The sequence below is a fragment of the Podospora bellae-mahoneyi genome, chromosome 5 (assembly GCF_035222275.1).
Source record: "Podospora bellae-mahoneyi strain CBS 112042 chromosome 5, whole genome shotgun sequence".
Lineage (NCBI taxonomy): Eukaryota > Fungi > Ascomycota > Sordariomycetes > Sordariales > Podosporaceae > Podospora > Podospora bellae-mahoneyi.
In genome coordinates this window covers 3,482,419-3,502,568 of record NC_085884.1, presented here as the reverse complement: position 1 = coordinate 3,502,568, position 20,150 = coordinate 3,482,419, and the positions used below count along the sequence as shown (strand labels likewise).

The window sequence follows — 20,150 nt, the reverse complement described above, 5'->3', positions numbered from 1 at the left end:
TTGCAGTATACACGACTCGAAAGATTGTCATTGAAATAACCCACCCAAGCTAATAACCCACTCAAGCTTATGACATTATAAACCTGTGTAACTAGTTATAGTTCGGTTCTGGTTCAGTTTAGTCATGCCTAAGCCAACTCCATATACTCACCTCACCCTGTGGATTACATAGAGCCGCAGCCAGTAAGTAACCCGATATCACTAACCACGCTCCCAATTGTCATTGAATGCCAGAGATCGAGCAAAAAGAAAAAAAAAAAAAACATGACACAAATTCCATTTTATGGTATCTACTTCCAACAAACTCACCCCCCTTTCCACCATCTCAACTCCCCATCATCTCCTCAACCCTTCCCCCAAGTCCTCGGTCCTACCAATACCCCGCTCTCAACCCCGTAAAACCACCCATAACCCCCCCATCCCCATCCTTATCCTCCCTCTTCCTCTGACCGGTCAACTATAAATCACTTTTCGTCAGCACACACATCCCCCCCCTCCTCACGTCACAACCCTGTCAAATCACACTGACATGATCACTTCAACCTCGTCCCCTTACTCACCTCAAGCTGCACCCCCCTGTGCACCGCCACCAACCAATCCACATAACCCTGCGCCTCATTGTTCCTATCCTCCACCAGCAACCTCGCAAACTCGTACTCGGCCCCGTCCAACCCCTGCCTCGCCAGCTGCACCGTCAACCCCTTGCTTCCCCTCATCCCCCTCAACCACTCCAAAATATTCCTCACCTGCGCATTCAAGTGCGTCTCCAACACCGGCAGCTGGCTCGTGTACGCGTCCAGCTTCCTCAGCTCATCCATTCCAGGCCCAAACAAGTCCTCAATCAGGTTCGGGCTCGTCTGGGCGTGGAACCAGATGAGGAGCTGCTGGCCATTGTCCACAATGTACACACCCCCGGGTTCGACACGGGAGAAGGTGGTGCGGATGGAAGGGGGCATCTTGAGGTGTCCGGTGGCGGGGTCGGGGAAGCCATCCTCGGGAGCGAGGTTGTGAATGGGTATCATCCTCGGGTAGAGGTAGAGAGACAGTTCCAGGCAGCCCATGGAGCGAATCATCCTCATCTCGTGCACCCTCCGGTCAGATGTTTCATTACCGCCCTTGAAAGCACGAGATTTGATCATGCCAAGCATGTACATCGCAAACTCCTTCAACCTCTCCGGCATAACCAGCTGTCCGGGTGGATGCGCCTGAGCCAGGAAATTCTTGCGGTACATGGCCAAGACATCAATCGTCTTCTCCGTAAGACTCGCCCGGACGTCCTTCAGACTACTGCTAGTAGTAGCAAGCTTGGTGGAGGCTTCCTTTGCAAGAATAGTGTAGACAGCATCCTGGTCAATAAACTTGATGCTATCTCTCGCCTGTTCGCTAACACCAGCGATGACGTTCAAGCAGCGGACTCTGCGCTGGCCGGAGGCGGTGGTGTAAAGAAGGGCAGCCTGGAAGTGGGCGTCCAGTTTGGAGTCTAGCTTGCCGTCGTAGCCAAAGGTGACACCAAGGGCTTTGTCGGCATCAATCACACCGATCTCAAGGTCGGCGCCAAATGTGTGCTGGATGAAGTTGCCATGATAGGCCGATACCTGAAGGCCATTGGAGCACCTGACCTTCATGAGGGCCTGGTAGCCCGTCTCACGGGTTACGGCGTGCTTGATCTCAAGGGAAAGCTTGGTGTTGTCCCTGCCAGCAATGAAATTGGGGTAGAAGAAGGTCTCGCCGCCAGTGGTGGCAGACACATAGCCTAGTTCCATGTCAGCGGGTCATTTCGATAAGCAAACAAAGGTAATACTTACCAACAGTGGCAATATCAAGATAACCCCCGGAAGGCGACGCCATAAAAAAGTCAACACCAGCACCAATAGAAACCAGCTTCTCGGCCAATTTCCTCCAGGCCGGGTGCTCCGTGCTAAACAACTTCTTGTCCGGCTCACCATTAGGATGCTTTCCATCATCCCTCATGAACAAACGTCCAGGACCCCAAGTAGGCAGCGCAGCCAACGAGCAGAAAATCTTCCCACCAGTTTTTTCCAGCGCACCCACAACCGCGTTCAGGGTAGAAAGCAGCGCCGGCTCCGGGTTCTTGATGTCCGAAAACATCTGCGGCAGCCTTGTCAAAAGAGACGTGATGACCGTCTTGGACTCATAAGGATCCACAAACAAGCCCTCGCTGAGCGGAACAAAAGGATCTTCAATGTCCGGCATAATCATCATCTGAGCCTGCTCCAACGACGGGCTCACATTGTAAAAGTGAACCTCCTTGTCGTAAGTCACGAAGCCAACCTTGGCGCCCGCCGGTATCCTCCTCTTCACCTCTCCATTCTCATCCTTCTCCTCGTCATCCTCGGGAGCATACAGAGCACGGAGAATGCCCTCGCAAAAGGCCTCCAAGTAGCCCTTGTTGAAAGATTCCTGGGTGACGTCAATGACGAAAACGTAACGGAGACCAACTGGCTCCCTGGTCCAATACTCCTTGGGCACCACAAACTCCACGGTGCCCCGCATAAGCTCTGGGCGCTGGTCGCGGTCCACGCGAACACCCTGGGGGCTGGTGGCACAGAAGTATTCGGGAGGGGTGTCGTTGGCATAGTTGCACAGGTTGCACACAAACTTGTTGCCGCCAGAGCGGAAGATCATGAAGGGGTTGATGTAAGCACGGCATCTGTGGCAGCGGGGCGGGCCGGCATCACCAAAGTCCAAGACGGGAATCGGCAGCTCGCCGGCTTGGAGAGGGGCAAGAGGCTGCAACACAAGACCCAGGGGCAGTGCTGTGCTCTTCAGTCCTTCGGCCGTGGCGGGAATGTTGGTCAAACTCAGACGGGCAAACTTGGGGGATGAGTTTCCTTGGTCAAAGGCGACGAAGGAGGTGGTGGCGGGAGGGGGAACCAGGCGCTCAAAGGTAGGATAGACGTTGGTGAGGAAGTATTGCTGGACCGAGTCCCGGGAAAGGGGCACACTTGGCATCTCGTCAGGAGATACTCTGTCCTGGCCCCCGCTAGAAACCATGGTGGCGGAGGCAGTGGCATCACCAAAGCCGCCACCCCTCGCCGCAAACTCGGCGGGTGAAGCCGGAACAGGATTGAAGCCCGGGCTTACCGGCGCTGGGAACTGAGAGCCACCATAGCGAGCACCGGCAGCCGAGGGCTCGGCGTTGAGGAAGGCTGTAGCAGGTGTTCCAGCTGGAGGAATGCCATTGAAGGGCTGTGATGATCCCACGGCCTCGACCTGATGGTAGGCATGGCGGTCCTTCTTCTTCCTCCTCGCCGCACCGTGGCCCGCATCAGGACCCAGGCTCATTCCTCCCATCTGAGCGGCCAAACCACCATCATCGGCAGGAGATTGCTGACCCTGGAAATAACCTGGCTCTCCTGCTGGGGGAGCTCCATAACCCGGAAGCTGAGGCGGGGGGGGAACACCGGCTGGGGAAGGGGTGTCGTAGTACGGCTGCTGTGCCGGAGGTGTTGGCGCACCATATGGGGAGGAGGCCTGGGGCTGGTAGGGGTTCGGGGCAACTGGTGGTTGGAACTGAGGAGCGGCTGGTTGGGTTCGACGATGGGGATCGTTGGGATCGATGTTCTCCCCCTGACCCAGGGCGTGGTACATGCCGAACTCGGCCATGTTGTCAGTCTCGGGACGGGAGCTGGATGGGAAATCGGCGGTTCAATGCTCGAGTCGTTCGGTCAGGTGCTTGGCTTGTTGGCGAGCTTCGTTCGGTAGTTGGCCGTTGTATGTAAGTTGCTTGCTGCTGATACGGGGCCGGCACTAGGGGGTGATAATTGTGGATCAATCGATCGAGGAGTGTTTTGAGCTGGGCGAAGCTTGGGTTCTAGAAGTCGTCCTCGAGATCGTCACCGGGGATTTGAGTGTTATAGCTGACTGGTGCTGGCCACAATCAATCAGAAGAACCAGAAAGTGTCCTCTCTTAATAACAGAGGGGTCCCACCTTGGCCTTCAAGGTCGAGCTGTCCTTTTTTGGCTGTCGCATGAGAGGCCCCGCGGCTGGTGGAAGCAGGGGTTGGCGGTGCCTGGCCGTCTGGACCTCCACCTGTCCACTCGGCAGCTTCCGCCGACCGGTTTGATCCTTGCGCCAGTGCCATGATTCTGCCGCCCGGCACCGCTTAGGACAGGATGCTAAATGGACTGTGTTGGAAGCAAAGAGCTGGAGAACACATGTAATTGTTTTCTATCAGTGGCACAGTGTCTCTAGCCCGTCCTGTCTTTAATCGATAAGCTTTCCTGCAGCCTGCTACCAGTCCGTCGCGTCCCATTTACAGTGACGCGCTTCAAGAGGCTCTCCATTTACGGGACTGTCTCTGGCGCATTTCTGCTGCGCTCAGCCTTGGTTTCTTCATTGCTTGCCAGAAACAAAACTTGACTACAAAACATGCGCCATTCCCGGCAGCAATTGACCACCATCCATCAACTACTTCAGCCATGTTTAGCTTCTGCCCATTACAAGGTGCCCTCTCCGAGTCCACAGCATCACAGTCGCTACTCGAACTCGATGGGGGTGTCAAGATCTTGGTGGATGTCGGCTGGGACGAGACCTTTGCTGTTGAAAAGCTCAGGGAACTAGAAAAGTATGGATTCCTTCCATAGATATGATTCAATGGGCATGGCCACTAACTGCTTATTCCAGACAAGTCCCGACTCTATCATTCATCCTCCTGACCCATGCGACTGTCGCCCACATCGGAGCCTATGCGCACTGCTGCAAACATATCCCCCTGTTCTCAACCATCCCGGCCTATGCGACACGCCCAGTCATTGATCTCGGCCGTACACTGACACAAGATCTCTATGCCTCCACCCCATTAGCTGCGACGACAATACCAACGTCCTCACTCGCCGAAGTGGCCTACGCATCATCTCAGGCCCCATCACTGAACCCCAACCTGCTGCTTCAGCCACCATCCCCCGAGGAGATCACACGATACTTTGCTAATATTCAGGCCGTACAATACTCACAACCACAACAGCCTCGATCCTCGCCATTCTCCCCAGACATCACCAACTTGACAGTCACAGCTTACAATTCGGGACGGACACTCGGTGGAGCCATCTGGCACATTCAGCACGGGCTCGAATCTATTGTCTACGCCGTCGACTGGAACCAAGGCAAGGAAAATGTCTTTTCAGGTGCCGCTTGGCTGAGCGGTGGGCATGGCGGGGGAGGCAGCACCGAGGTCATCGAACAACTCCGAAAACCAACAGCTCTGGTGTGCAGCAGCCGAACACCCGACGCCACCCTCTCTCGTGCGAAGCGTGATGAGCAACTCTTGGAATCGATCAAGCTCTGTATTGCGCGAGGAGGGACAGTCCTGATACCGGTCGATTCAAGTGCCAGAGTCTTGGAGCTTTCATATCTTCTAGAGCACGCCTGGAGGAACGAGGTGGACAACAACAACAACAACAACAACAACAACGAAACATTCAGAAATGCGCAGCTGTATCTGGCCGGTCACAACATCGGCAGTACTCTGAAGCACGCCAGGAGCTTGTTCGAGTGGATGGACGACAAGATTGTGAGGGAGTTTGAAGCCGCGGCTGGTGGCAAGGAAAGCCACAGTAGGGGCCAGAGGGGCGGACATCATCACGACCATAAGGTGGCCGGACCATTCGACTTTAAGCACCTGCGGCTGCTAGAGAGAAAGGGACAGGTTTCGTGGGTTCTTAAGCAAGCACTGGAGGATCTTGAACCAAAAGGCCGGGTTATTCTAGCTACAGATTCCAGCCTCGAGTGGGGCTTCTCGAAGGAGGTTCTCAAGTCCATTGCCGGTGACGCAAGAAATCTTGTTCTTCTAACCGAAAAGCCAGCACCGAACGAGAACAAGCCATCGATTGCCAGGACACTCTGGGAGTGGTGGAAGGAGAGAAAGGACGGTGTAGCAACAGAGCAGACCACCAGTGGCGAGACCTTTGAACAGGTCTACGCCGGTGGGCGAGAACTAGAGATTGCTGATGCGTCAAAACAGGCGCTGGAAGGTAACGATCTCAGTGTTTACCAACAGTGGCTTGCGACAAAACAACAACTGCAAGCCACCTCACATGGCGGAAGTGGAATGACTTGGGAAGCCTGGACCGACTTGAACGATGCTCTCTCCGACACGTCCACCGAGTCTGAGGAGTCGGAGACGGAACAACAGGGCAAAGCACTCAATATTTCTGCCAACATCAAACAAGCCAGCCGAAAGAAGGTCGTCCTAAACGACGAAGACTTGGGTGTCAACATCCTCATCAAGAAGCGGGGTGTGTATGACTACGAAGTCCGGGGTAAAAAGGGGCGAGAAGCCATGTTCCCAGCAGTAGCCCAACGAAGACGTCACGATGAGTTTGGCGACCTCATCCGACCAGAAGACTACCTCCGCGCCGAAGAACGAGAAGTAGCCGACAGGCAAGAAACCGACCCAGCCAAGACCAAACAAGAAGACAGCTTGGGCAAAAAACGAAGTCTCATTGCCGTCAACGCCGCCAACAAGGCCACGGCGAACAGCAAACGGGAAAAGCAACCCGCCCGTGCCCACTCGGATGAGCCAGACGATGCCAGCGCCACTGGCGCCCAAGGAAATGGTCACCAGACGGAAGAAGTAGACGAACTGGACGAGGAAGAAGACGCCCCCGTCCTCGGACCTGCCAAGCTCGTCATGACCACTCACAAGATCAGCGTCAACCTCCGCATCGCGTTTGTCGACTTCTCCGGTCTGCACGATAAACGCTCGCTGCATATGCTCATCCCGCTCATCCAGCCCCGTCGGTTGGTTCTCGTCGCCGGAACGGAGCAGGAATCACAGGCTCTTGCGGCTGACTGCAAGAAGTTGCTTTCTGCGCAGCTGGCGGCTAACTCGTCCAATGAATCGGCGACGGTGGATGTGTTTACACCCCCGGTGGGGACGTTTGTGAATGCCTCGGTGGACACGAACGCCTGGGTGGTGAAGCTCTCGGATTATCTGGCCAAGAAGCTCAAATGGCAGGATGTTAATGGGCTGGGCATTGCTACTATTACGGGTGTGCTACTTCCCGGAGGGGGGTTTATTCCCTCGGACGACCCCAACGATGAGGGGAATAAACGGCAGAAGACGGAAGAAGGGGGGTCGCCTTCTTCGAGTATGGCGTTGACCACGGTCAATAATGATGCCAACCCGCGCACCCTCCCTACGGTGGATGTGCTACCGGTTAACCTGGCGGCTACGGCTACGGTGAAGGCGGCTTCGCAACCGCTTCATGCGGGGGATCTGAGGCTGGCGGATCTGAGGAGGGCGATGTTGCATGCTGGGCACAAGGCGGAGTTTAGGGGGGAGGGGACGCTGTTGATTGACGAGACGGTTGCGGTTAGGAAGAGTGCTGCTGGGAGGATAGAGTTGGAGAGCGTGGCCTTGCCGTTTGCGGTTGGGCCTGGGGGTGGGAGGAGTTTGATGGGGGGTGGTGGGGGGGGGAGGGGGACGTTTTATGCGGTGAGGGAGAAGATTTATGATGTTTTGGCTGTTGTGCCGGGGGCGTAGAACACGGAGGGGGGTTGTACTGGTGGGAAAGGGGTAATATTATGGTTACAAAGGTAGCAATAGGAACGTGAAAGGAATGTTTGGTTGCCAGTTTTGAGTGTGATGTGAGGAGAAATTTTGTGAACTGGGGGTGAGATCTTGTTAGACCCCTCAAACCATCCCGAATTGCCAGAGCAGCTTTGTTAGGTGAAACGCTGTTGCCAAAGTGGCTACCTACCTTATGGACTGGTGAGAACTGAGCTTTCAGGTTCCTAGGTATGCATCCTTCCATCCCACCCCTCCAAGGTGCTTCCTGTTTTCTCTCTCTCTCTCTCTCTCTCTCTCTCTCTCTCTCTTGTTTGCTTTCTTCTTTTTCCGCCGACACCGGCAAGCGATATCTCCCCCCTTACCCTCGGCTCCTCGGCTGCTTTCTTCGGCACGCTCACAAGAACCCGAGCAGAGAAAGGTTTTTTCATCATGAAAACTTTTCTTTCTTCTGATGTCTGTCTTGTCCCTGTCTCATTGGTGGGGAGTAGAAAAAAGCGGCTAGCATAGGTACATACATAAACAGCGACATGACCTCTCACATATCACATCTCTGCTGTTTTGCGGATGATGCAGTTGGTTGGGTGGAGTGTGTGGTTGGTTGGATATGATAGGATAGCAGGGAAAAAGGCAGGTATGTTTGCTTTATTGGAGGTTAGGTGATGATCACCATGGAATTTTCCTTGGTGATGCATCAGGGGCTGAATGCATGTTGGTGATCAGATCACGTGGGCGGATGGGGGGTGGGAGAAACTCAGGGGGTTAATAGGGGGTTCGTTGTTGACGGGAACTACCTAGCTAAAGAGGGGGTTGGTTGGGTATACAGGTACAGATGAGGGGGTGGAAGGCGTCTATTTTCTTTTGTCAAAGGTCTTTTTTTTTCTTTTTGTATGGCACGTGTGGCTTTCAAGGCAGGTTGTTAGCTTCCATTTGGGCAGCTATACATCACAGCACATTATTCCAGCTGTCGTTGTTGAATAAAAAAAAACAGAGACTAGCAGCCAAGTGAGAAATTCCTCTGCAGTCCCGCAGTCAGCGCTATCTCCGTTCTTTCTTTCCGTGCTTCGTAGTTTTGAGGAGCGGTACATGGCTTTTTTTCTACCTTCCTTGTTTACGATCTGTATCACTCGATCTCAGACATCCAACACTGCAGCAAACCCACGGGACCATACATACAGAGCGGTACCGAGTAGGAGAAAAAATACACTCTTATTTTTTCTTTTTTTGCTTATAGAGTTGGGTTTTATGTTTGTGTTGTGTGATGATTACACTTACACAGCACGCGGCTATCGACTCACGTTGTGGGATGTGGTACATATCCATTTTGTGGGACCTGTCTCGAACGTGGCCTTTGGAGGGAGTTTTAAGTCCTGGTTTTGTGGTTGATGAGGGGGGTCCCTTGGGAAAGGACCCTGAGTGTACGTAGGTGGTGGTTCAATATTTCTGGAAACGTGCCATTATTTTCTCGTACGAGAATTGACGCATTGTGGTGGCTTGAGGAGGCACGTTTCAGTGATATGGGGGGGGGGGTGGGAGGGGGGGGACAAATGATAGACGAGGACTCGTAAAAGGAGTGAATGCCGGGGATACGCCGGTGCCCGAAGAAGCAAAAGAAGAATGGGTGCTGAAGGTTGGGTGGAGGTAGGTATACCTATAGGAATGACATAGTGATTCGGTGGGGGGAAAGAGAAAAAGACGATGTGTGTGTGTGCGGGAGGGAAGATAAGGTAGGTTGTGGTACGGAAGCGGATATGTGCATTCTTCTCGAGATGCCTTGCTGGGAGCGCTAGCGTATATGCAATGCACCTCACCTTGTACAGCTAGAGCCAAGCCCACGTCCCATGTCCCATGCAGTATGCCATGTATCATGTACGCCCATAAAGCAAACATGACAGCCTCCTTGCTTCACACCGCCTCCTCCTATTCGCCCGGGCTTTTGCGTGTCGAACCACGTCCCCTCCGCAAGAACTTCGATATCACATGCGCACAGGGCAGGGGGTGGTTCGGTTTTTGCTGCTGTTGAATGATATCAAGGCCTGCGTGGTTTAGGTGTTCTTTTTCCTTTCTGTGCCGGCTTGACTCTATTCGCTTCAGCATGCCGCAAGAGCAACTTATATGCAGACCCATCCCAAACCAGGAGCCCCGGAGCCCCGGTGAGGGTTCACAAGTATCAAGTATGCAGTGCGTTCGTTCGCCACCATGGCCTTTTGGGGGAAATCTCGCGCATTCTTGACCGGTTCCTTCTAAACGCCAATCAACTTGTGTTCCTCGAGAAAATCTCATGCAGACCACAATGCCTGTCTTTCCCATGTCCGGGATTTAGAAATGTGACAGCCGGTCGCCAGAGAGCAGTGATGTCGAACCAACATGCAAACCTGTCAAATCGGCAAGGGTGGGGTGCGTCCGTATGACTTGCCTTGTTCTGTTCCACGGTACTGTTATTGCCGTCGACCCGGTCAGCACAACCTGATCGGCCCGCAACCCAAGGTCCAGGCCCTCGGGGTTCTTGTCAGCCCAGTCTGTGGCGTTCTCCGTTGGACAGGACTGTCAGAAAAGCAGGAATTCCTGATAGCCACAAGGTAAGCAAGGGATGACAGCAATGGCAGGGGTTTAATAACGTATTATTTGGCTCTGAGAACACACAATATTAGGATAATGATGAACAGTGATATGGGACCAACCCCACCATGGCCAACGCCTACAGCCAAGCTGCCAATCCAGCGTGCTGTGATGTGTGATGGAACAAAAACCGGAGAAGAGAAATATGTAGAGAAATCAAACACCGTGAACCCCCTAAGAGCAGACCACAACGGAGTTTTTTTTGTTGCACACACTCCCACAAACAAATGCTGGCATAATCCGCAAATGATTTTGGACCGACCTGACTCCAAACGCCTAACCGACTGGGTAGGAAAGGAAAGGCTTAGTTATTAGACAAGAAGATTGTCTAACCCATATCTCGCATCCGGCCTTGCAATTACTCTCTGGATCTCGGCACTGTCGAATACTTGGTTGAATATCTGAAAGTCGGTGGGGCAATTGCTGTTGGAAGAACTGGAGCCGCCCTTCTTCGACTTGCTGGATGAACCCCCCTTGGCTTTCTTGGCAATCTCGTCAAGGATGAGCTGCATGGTGCTTTGAGCGGGATCTTCAAAGACAAACATGACGCATCGGATACGGCCTCGGAGGTCGGGGTCGTAGAGGAACACTTCCCGCCAGAGCTCCGCTAGCTCTTGTGGTGGGTTCCGGTAGCCATTGCCCAACCCAAAGTCTCCAATCACGACGGTGTCATAGCGATAGTAGGCGCAGATTCGAAGAGCACCCCGAAGCTTGTCCCTGACCATCTCCCGTTCGTCGGCAAACGAGTATTTTGTGCCGTTCTGCGTCAGTTTGGGCCACCGCGGTGGTGGGACGGAGACAACCGGGAGAGATCGCCATTGCTCCAGCGGGAGCTTCTCGTACTTATCGTGGGGCCCTCGGAAGACGACTGTGAGCCGTGTTAGTGCCGAGCAGCAGGCAGGCAACAGGTCAGAACACTTACCAACATCCTGAGACATGATCCCGGCACAGATGGGGATGGGATAGTGGTCGTTGAGGTCAGAACCCTGCCCTGGGGTAGCCAAGGCCGCTGCAAGGGTGCTTCGCCGGCAGAGGCGTTCCTCGTAGCCAACCGCCCCGGTCTCCCAGTCGCCTCCGGGACGCCTGTCGTTTGCCGCGCAAATGAAGGGGATAGAAGTCCCCGATTGGATCTGCCAGTTGATCGTCATGTCAACCGGGTCACCCGTGGACACGTCTGAGTTCGGGTTAGCATGCTGTATGACATGGTGTCCGGCAGTGGAGCGTCGTGCTTACAAAAAATGGGGGGTGTCACACTAGGGGGCCTGTCTTCGAACTGGATATCTATCAGAGGCTGACGGCAGATGTAGGAACAGGTCTGCCATCGGTTTGCGTATTCGTGTTTGATCAAGGGTGTGTAGTACTTTTTTGTCTCCGACGCAACCTCGGAGGGCTTGGGCTTGGAGGATTTGGAGCTGGAGGAAGGCATTGTGTGTGTGTGTGTGTGTGTGTGTGTTGTCTTTGGGGGGGCTGTTTGCTTGCGGCGAAGAAGGTAGTCCTAGACTGTCAAAAGACTATAGTCCTGGTAGAGACGGCACAATATGACCAAACCAAGTCCGAGTTCTAGTTCAGACTGCTTGCTTGTGCTTGCTGCTGATGGACAGACTGAAAACAGACATGAGCTGGGAGGGATCCAGCTACTTTATATGTGCCGATAACAGCAAGCATGTCCGACATCTCCAAAGCCCACAAGACGACAGCGGCCTGGGATGGCAACCTTGTTGCTTTGACCGAGTCCATGTGTCCATGTTGCAGCAGAACCCTCTTTTTCCCCCGTGTAACTCGACGGTTTGAAACATGCAAAAAAGCAAAGAAAGAGCCAAAACAACTTGTTTCGTCAGCTTCCAGCTTGGTTGAAAGAGAGAGCCAGCCTTCAGACATGGCCGGCCCCGACACACCGCAAGAGCCCTCGAGGTCGACGGAAAGCCGGGACCTTGTGAGGGAGGACAGAGCAAAAGCTGTTTTGCCATGGACCTCAGGCCGACGCAAGCTGCCGAGACTCATGGAATTGCGAGTGTCTGCTGTGTCGCATCGAGTGCGCCATCTTGAGTCTGAGTCAATCTGGTATTCCAGCGCCTCTTGGGAACCAAAGACATTGGCCCGCGCCTGTGTGTATGCGTGCCAAGTAGACCAGCGAGGAGATATACATGGCACACAAGAGCGGCCATCAATAGCTCATCGAGTCCGAAGTGAACCCCGGACAGCTGCTGAAACCAATAGACCAAGCAGTTGCGGTGAAGACCAATGAGGGCAAGACATGGGCCCTCCTCTCAGTTCGATCGAATGAGACGGCAATTCGTCGAGGATCTCTCAGCAATACAGGATCGACACGCGGGCCGTGGGGGAGTGAAAGATGGAGGGAGGTTTTCCAACCTAAAGAGCAAAAAGATGCGAAAAGCTGCATGTCTGACACTTCCATGACGGACTATTCCCTTGCGGGGCTGCTTCTGGTGCTTCTGCTAGAAAAAGAGGGGGTGTGATCCATTGTCGGGAGCGGGGCAAGTGATCGCCATGGATGATGGATGATGGATGGCGGTTGATGGCTCCAGGGCTCGGAAGTGCGAGAGAAGACGCAGCGGAGGTTTCCAGAATGAGAGTATTTTTCAGATGGAGAAAAGGTGTGGTATCGACGGGTTGCATGAGGCTTCACCCTTTCCAGGTCTTGATGCCATAATTAGTGGTTGGATGGCACGCCGTCAGTGACGGCAGCAGCAGCCAGGGAGCCAGGTGATGGTGACAGGCAAGAATTCCGACCAATCACCAACGAGAGACGTCTCGAGAACGGCAGGTGAGGTTCGGATCAAAGATGGGACGACCCAGCGGGTACCTAGCTACTAGCTGCCCCCACTCCAAGCCATCCCCACTTCTCAGAATAGCCCCATCCATTCCATGTAGAAAAAATGCCAAGATCACAACCACACACACACACACACACACACACTAACACACACACACACACTCTCACACACACTCACACACTCTCTCTCTCACTCACTCACTCACCACGAGATACCTAGGTATGTGGTGGACGACAGACGGGACCAGGATGCACCTCGCTTGATCTGGAATTCTTTTACTTTGTCCATTCTAGCTCATACGCTTATTTTCGATAGAGATCCGAGCAGCAATGCGGCCCTCCGTTCTGGGGTCTGCCATGCGGCCATCAGCAAGTCCCCTTGTCTCGCGTATCTCAATGCTCTCGCGCCCGAGTCACAGCTCCCGTCGATGTCTATCACACCAAGCAACCGCAACACCAGCACCAGCACCAGCACCAGTACCGGTACAGCCAGCCCGTGCCATCTCTCAGCTGCTCAAGTGGAAACCTGAGCAAAACGTCGACAATGTGGTTGTCCACGGCTATGTCCGGTCTGTCCGTGGCCTGAAAGCCTGGCGCTTTGTCTCGCTCGCCGATGGTTCCTCGCTGGATCCTCTGCAGGCCGTTATCGAGTCCGGTCTGGCTGAAGGGTGGGAGCAATCATTCCGACACGTCTGTCTCGGTTGTTCATCTTGCTGATTCCGACATCTGTAGCCTGACTGTCGGCGCGGCCGTCCGACTCACCGGCTCCTGGGTTGCTTCTCCTGGCGCCGCACAAAGCCACGAGTTGCAAGTCAGGGAGGTAAAGGTCTTGGGTTCTTCAGATGCCAAGGTATGTGGCTCCCATGGCATACGCACACACGACACCCACCCATTTCTGACAGTTTGCTCTCCAGACATTTCCCATTCAAAAGAAATATCAGACACCCGAGTACCTTCGTACTTTGCCGCACTTGCGGCCGAGAACACCGCTCAATGCTCTCTTGCTGAGATTGCGGTCCGAAGCCGTAACTTCGTTGACTCAGTTCTTTGCTCGCCAGGATTTTGTACAGACACACCCGCCCATCATCACATCGTCCGATTGTGAGGGTGCGGGCGAGGTCTTTACTCTGAACCCGGCCAATGACATGGCTGGCCAACCTGGCAAGGAGTCTGCTGATTCACAAGATTCTTTTTTCCGCTCCAAGAAGTACCTCACAGTTTCGACCCAACTTCATCTAGAGGCTCTTGCACAGTCAGTCGGCAATGTCTGGACCCTGTCCCCTGTATTCCGCGCAGAGCAGAGCGATACATCAAGACATCTCAGCGAGTTCTACATGCTTGAAGCAGAGATGAGCTTCGTCGACGACATGAACTCCGTCATGGACCTCGCTGAGGACATGATGCGTCAACTTGGCACGGATTTATACCAATCAGACACGGTCAAATCTTTGCTGACACGGACACCCCATTTTGGCCAAGATCTGGCTCCGGCGGGAGAGGTTGACCGTCGTTGGCAGGGCTTGATGCAGCCAGACTGGCCCCGTATCACATACACGGAAGCTATTGACATTTTGAAGCAGCATGAAGACAAGTTCGAGCACAAGCCGGTTTGGGGCGCCGGCCTGCAGTCTGAGCATGAAAAGTTCATCGCTTCGACGGTTGGCAAGGACCGGCCGGTCTTTGTCACCAACTACCCCCGTGATATCAAGGCCTTCTACATGCGCCCAACCCGGGGTCCCGGCTCCGAAGATCCTTCCAGAGTCACGGTCGACTGTTTCGACTTGCTTGTTCCCGAACTCTGTGAAATTGCGGGTGGGTCGATGCGTGAGCACCAGTTGGAACCTCTGTTGGACATCATGACGCGTCAAGGGATCATCAAGTCTCCGTCAGAAACTGCATCCGAGGACGATTCTGGAAACGGCCTTCAGTGGTATGCCGACCTGCGTCGATGGGGATGCCCTCCCCACGGTGGGTTTGGCTTGGGCTTCGATCGGCTGCTGAGCTATCTGTCGGGGGTTCAAACGGTGCGAGACATTGTCTCATTCCCACGCTGGTATGGGCGATGCGACTGTTAAAAGCATGGCATTAAGGGATCGGGATGTCTTTCATTCACATCTTTGGTGCCGTTCACTGTGCCCTCTGTGCTACCTACCTGGCCGTCATGGCTTGCCTGCCCGCACCTCGTGACACCATATCACCGTCATTCCTCTCGGCGGTCCAAGTCCCTGATTGGAAACGCGTGATTTTGGTCCCCCTGCCAATACCGACGAGATCCACCCGAAGGCGCACATCACGCGAGGGACATCGGCCTTCATGTCAGATTTGACACGGCTACTCAACAATGGAATCTACCCGTGTGCGACGTTACCATCTTTACGGCCTTAGATGATGTTGGAAGCAGCGAACCGCTCCTCTTCACTGGGTCCAGGCGCGCGACTCCGGTTGCGTGCATACAAAAAGTCGAGATCAGTTGATCTGCGGCCGGCGCGCCTTCCCCAACCAACCTCAAAAGATACCCAGCTCAATCCAAGTTTTGAATAACAACCCCCATGGATCATTTCCCTCCCTGACTCCCTCCCCGGGCTCAAGACATCTTGCTACAGGGTATATACGTTGTCGATTTGACTGCTAACCGGTGAGCAGCTGCCGCTTTGCGTCTTGCTTGTCTCGGGCTCTCGAAGAAGCGGTCAACGCGGGGCTTGTTGGTCTTTTTATGTGTGGGTCGGTGAGATCACCATGTAGAAATCTGGTTTCAGATGACGGAGTTTTATTTCCTGCCCTCTTCATTTATTTTGAGTGCTTGATGTTTATGGATGTCTATCCTGACCGACGCCTCGTTTTGCCTGGCAGGGACAAGTGTCTTGGACCCTGATGGACTTTTGGAGTTTGATGATGCTCGGCCGTAGTACTGTTGGGAACTTTTGAGGTCTTGTGGTGATAGGATGAGATGTCGGCGTGCTCGCCAGTTGTCTTGTTATGGGTGGGTATAGTCGAGTGCCTCGTAATGACTATGCGAAGGAGGCACAAACTGACCACCTCAAGCATTCCGTCCATGGGCATGGAGTGGAGCTGTGGAGCTGCTTTTCCACACGATGCTGCTCCTTAAGGGGCTCAATAACCTGGTGCTCTTGTTTTCATCGCCTCGGCGGGGAGACAAGCGAGAAGGCACATCGTAACCCCTGGATGATAACCTTTGCTCCCAACACCACCACAAGGCCAGCCATACATTTCCAGTCACAACCTCCAGTTAGTAGAAGTGACCAAGTGATAACGTCAGCGAGCTCGTAAGACAACCCACTATGGCAACTATCGTGGTGTTCAGCCTCAGCCTCCGCCTCTTAGACATCCTTGTGGGCTGTTGATAGAGAGGTCCCGTCACACATCCTCATCAGGTGCTTTCGTACTGGATCCCTTTAAGCACGTCGCTCATCAGATAGTCTGTCAACGTTGATATTTCTCCTTGCAAACCTCCCCTTGACAGGGATCTCTTTACGTCTAGAGGCTGTCACACACACAGACTGTCATAGAAACCCTGAGACCATATACCTACTCATAACATGTACATCATCACAACTTGGATAAGCTAAGTCTTTGTTCCAGCAGAGCCATGGCCCCGTCTAACATTAGTTCAAGAGAGGAAAGATCCCCTTCCATCTCGGTTCTATCTTATCGATTCCCTCCTGCTCGGGCGCGAGACAAGCACGATACCCCCCATCGTCACCACTCCCCTTTTTCACCCCCAAATCTCGAGATACAAAGATAAATACTGACTCATATCGCAGGAAGGATGTACAGCCGACCGAAGACGCAAAGCCCCCCTCCTTCCAGAGATGGGCTACATTACCGAAATTCTGTGGACAGGCTCGTATAGATGCACCAGCGGGGGATGGCGGTGGTCTGTGGTGATGAGCTTGGGGGGTTGTTGGATAATGGCTTCTTGACACGTCGGTGAAGGATTCTACCCGTCTGTTGCAGTGCTTGTATAACTTTGCAGGCCAGTGGCAAAGGGTGATGATGATGATTTATAGTAATACCTAAGGTACCAAGGGGCATGTTGAGCTGTGTTGCTCACCGGACATCTTTTGTAGGCCTCTCTCTCTCTGTCTCTCTCTCCACATCCAGAAACGCCCCTACCAAAGAGACCTTTCTCATACTGCCAGATTTTATGTAGGAGAGGCGTGTCATTATAGGTCATCTACAAACACATGAACGATGTTCCTATCAACAAGACCCTTTCCACCCCCCTGTATTGATGCTCATGTTGCCCAAACCTAGTCCGTCCCAATCACAAGAGACACAATTCACATCCTTCTTCATAACAACACGCAGAATTATCAACTACCAAAATCTCTTGTGTTCTTACCTACTTGCTGCCAAGGCAACAAAGAGCGTTGAATCTCGATCTGCGTCAATTCAACCTTTTCTGCGTGGCGTTCTCGGTTGGCTGCTACAACAACGGGATGACTAATTCTGCCGCAGGCACCTAGGTTTTCTCGTTTTACGCGAGAATGCTTGGCCCTGTGTTTATTCCATCTTGGCTTTCAGTAGGGCTTAAGGTATTTTAACCGGTCAGGTAGAGTCTCTTTATCCAGCCTCGGAGAAGGTGCGGTTGAGTGTTGGAAGCATTGCCTTGGCTTTGTAGAGTTCATAGGGCTTATATTGCCAGCAGAGGTGGTTGGTGCTTGGTATAGCTTGGCTCAGGAGATGTTTGCGGTTTTGGGGAGGTGGGAAAGGGGCTGGCGAGAAACTTGGCTTTTGAAGGGTTGATATTGAATGGGTGGTTGGGCGTGTGGATGTTGGTTGGTGGGTTGTTTGATGCCTAGATGCAATGGTTATTGGAGATGGAAAAGAGTGCTGTCTAGGCATTTGTCAATACGAGTGCCTAGAACTGTTCGTTCGCTGCTGCCTATTAGCCACGTGTAAATGTTGAAGGGCAGACTCATGAAGGTTCCAACGGGAGTCTGAATGCTTGGAGAGGCTTGGAAGATGTTCTGTTGTTCTTGTTTATTGCTGGCAATTCAGCAAGACCCCCTGCTGCACATACCGTTGCCTATTTCACCGTCATATCTGATGGCCAGACACAAAAAGTATTGATGAACACTCCCCCCGTCTCTGCTCCTGCCTTGTCATCCATCCTCGAGATCAGTGCCTACCTAGGTACCGCAATCAAGTGCCGAGAAGCCACCACTTCTTCTTCCAAACACCTCGGTGATATCACAAGTCCTCTGCAATAACCACGTCTCTCCGTCGATCGATCACCATATGCGGACACCATATCGTCGACCCTGAAAGGCGACGTTGCATCCCTCTCAAACGCCGACATCTACAACCCACCACCTACCTGCTCCACGTTGTCCTTCCCGAGAACACAAGTGGCGATAGTATCACCCACTGCATCACAATACCACGAATGCCGAGCCGATCTCTTCCATATAAACTCCCTCTTCCACCGACGCCGGCAGATGTCTTGGCCCTCCCATGTGTCCCCCCAACTTCCCCCGACGTTATTCCCACGGTAATCCCCTAAAACACATCATCATGCCGGTTGTAAGCGGCGATAACGGAGGCGCGGGAAAGGGGCACCCATCTTGATCATCATTCAACGGCATAACTTCCCGTCCATACACCCTCCCCTGTGTGGTGCGGCAAGCAGCTTAATCAATCCACCCTACCGTGACCTTCGATGCGGAGATAGATATCAGGCGATGTGACCTCCCTTATCCGACCTTGATATTATTCAAAGGCAAGGTACACTTTTTTATTTTGCATAAGTGATTTGCCGTGGCGGTTGATCAACCTTTGCTCACACTTCCGCGTGGGGCAAGAAATTCTTTCCTTTTTGACTACCTAACCCTGCCTCACCCGACTTCCCGTCCGGGAGTGTATGTTGATCATGCAGCCACACCTTCTTTCGACGCTCCAACAAAAAAGTCACCTTCAGGGATAAAATCATCCTGCTTCGTCGGAACCAGGGGTTGGGAGTTTCTGACGACCTAGACAGTCAGTTTCCCTTACGTACCCAACCCAGACAGCAAACCAAGACCCAGCGTTTGATGGATGAAAAGATTTGGCCCAAGTCGGGGGACAAAGTCAAAGTCAAAACAAGCCAAACCTCTGTGCAAAAAGTCATCATTGTTGTCAACCTTGACCACCCCCATCCATCCATTCTTCAACTCATGTCGTCACGACGCGACACGTATCCCTCCCTCCCTCTGTTCACTCCCCTCCCCCCCACCCATTCACCGAGGCCGCCTCTCTACCACCTTCCCCATTGTTAAGCTTACGAAACTCAAGCTTTTTTTTTTCTCGCTCTACCGACATGGGCGCCCGCTGCAACCATAGACGGGCAGGCCCACGATACGGTTTTTTTCTCCAACCGGCGAAAGTTCGGCGGTCGTCATGGTTCAGAGACCCCCCTCCCATGATTTGTAAAAAGGGGGTTAAAAGGGGGTCTCGGTAGTTACAGCACATTACCCAAAAAGCGAAGATCATTGCCGCTTGTAGAGAGGTTACGAGGGAGCACGTTCTTAGAACAGGAACACCGTAAATCATCACAAATTTTTGCCTGTTGTTGTTGACAAGACATAGTGGGGGGGGGGCCGCGGGTTTGATCCGGTGTTTCTTTCTCCTGGCGTGATGTGATTGATGTCTTGTCTATTGCCTCCCCCCTCTCAGAACTATTGGGCAATCCAGCATCCGGGAAAATGGTCAAAAGTCACACACCATTTCCTCAAAACTTGACCCATATTATCAGGCCTTCCTCGATGTCTTGTTGCAGCCGTGCACTGTATGTACTTGTTGAGCTGGTTTTTAACAATGAAAACAGGTTGTGGACGCTGCGGCATACTCCGTCTCCTCTGCATCACTGCAACAGCAGCTGCCGATATTGAGCGGAGGAGCAGCGTGCTACGCTGCGGATGTCGAACGGTGATCAGCCCCCAATCTTGACGTGACAGAAGAGGAGAGAGGGGAACATGAAAGAAAGAGGTTTGTGTCGCACAAAGTTTTGGGTGGGTGGGTAGGTTCAAAAGTTGCTCTTTCAATGCGATGTTGTTGATGATGGGATCTGATCCGATTTTGCCGATTGACCATTCATTGTCACTGCATACGGCCTGTGCAACCCGTGCAGCGATACGCTAGATACGCCAAGGCATGCTGTGGGCGTTGTTGCTATACACAGTAGTAGGGGAAGGGACAGCGGATTT

At 53.2% G+C, this 20,150-nt stretch overlaps 4 protein-coding genes across 4 annotated transcripts; 2 read left to right on the top strand and 2 right to left on the bottom strand.

Moving 5' to 3' along the window:
• Positions 1–421: 421 nt before the first annotated feature.
• On the bottom strand, positions 422–4,035 carry SFB3 (COPII coat Sec23p-Sfb3p heterodimer component). The gene is made up of 2 exons (XM_062880089.1): positions 1,806–4,035; positions 422–1,753 (listed from the first exon to the last, which is right to left on the bottom strand). Exons 1-2 carry the CDS (start codon positions 3,625–3,627, stop codon positions 534–536), a joined length of 3,042 nt encoding a protein of 1,013 aa, XP_062731411.1. The 5' UTR covers positions 3,628–4,035; the 3' UTR covers positions 422–533.
• A 408-nt stretch (positions 4,036–4,443) lies between these two features.
• Positions 4,444–7,508, top strand: QC761_508800 (uncharacterized protein; the record flags this gene model as incomplete). Its single annotated transcript, XM_062880088.1, is given in 3 exon segments — positions 4,444–4,589; positions 4,649–5,402; positions 5,418–7,508. 3 exon segments carry the CDS (start codon positions 4,444–4,446, stop codon positions 7,506–7,508), a joined length of 2,991 nt encoding a protein of 996 aa, XP_062731410.1.
• A 2,573-nt stretch (positions 7,509–10,081) lies between these two features.
• On the bottom strand, positions 10,082–12,826 carry QC761_508790 (uncharacterized protein). Its single transcript, XM_062880087.1, has 3 exons — positions 11,385–12,826; positions 11,074–11,325; positions 10,082–11,019 (listed from the first exon to the last, which is right to left on the bottom strand). Exons 1-3 carry the CDS (start codon positions 11,575–11,577, stop codon positions 10,463–10,465), a joined length of 1,002 nt encoding a protein of 333 aa, XP_062731409.1. The 5' UTR covers positions 11,578–12,826; the 3' UTR covers positions 10,082–10,462.
• Positions 12,827–13,275: 449 nt separating this feature from the next.
• SLM5 (asparaginyl-tRNA synthetase) lies at positions 13,276–17,924 on the top strand (the record flags this gene model as incomplete). The annotated part of the gene is made up of 4 exons (XM_062872889.1): positions 13,276–13,333; positions 13,535–13,613; positions 13,678–13,795; positions 13,860–17,924. The coding sequence occupies 4 exons, from the start codon at positions 13,276–13,278 to the stop codon at positions 15,018–15,020; spliced, it is 1,416 nt and encodes a 471-aa protein (XP_062731408.1). The 3' UTR covers positions 15,021–17,924.
• Positions 17,925–20,150: the final 2,226 nt, after the last annotated feature.

Coding starts and splice junctions, on each gene's coding strand:
- SFB3 (XM_062880089.1), bottom strand. CDS start 3,627: ATGGCCGAGTTCGGCATGTACCACGCCCTGGGTCAGGGGGAGAACATC. Junction 1,754..1,805: donor TCTTGATATTGCCACTGTTG/GTAAGTATTACC, acceptor ACATGGAACTAG/GCTATGTGTCTGCCACCACT.
- QC761_508790 (XM_062880087.1), bottom strand. CDS start 11,577: ATGCCTTCCTCCAGCTCCAAATCCTCCAAGCCCAAGCCCTCCGAGGTT. Junction 11,326..11,384: donor TGTGACACCCCCCATTTTTT/GTAAGCACGACG, acceptor ACCCGAACTCAG/ACGTGTCCACGGGTGACCCG. Junction 11,020..11,073: donor GATCATGTCTCAGGATGTTG/GTAAGTGTTCTG, acceptor CACGGCTCACAG/TCGTCTTCCGAGGGCCCCAC.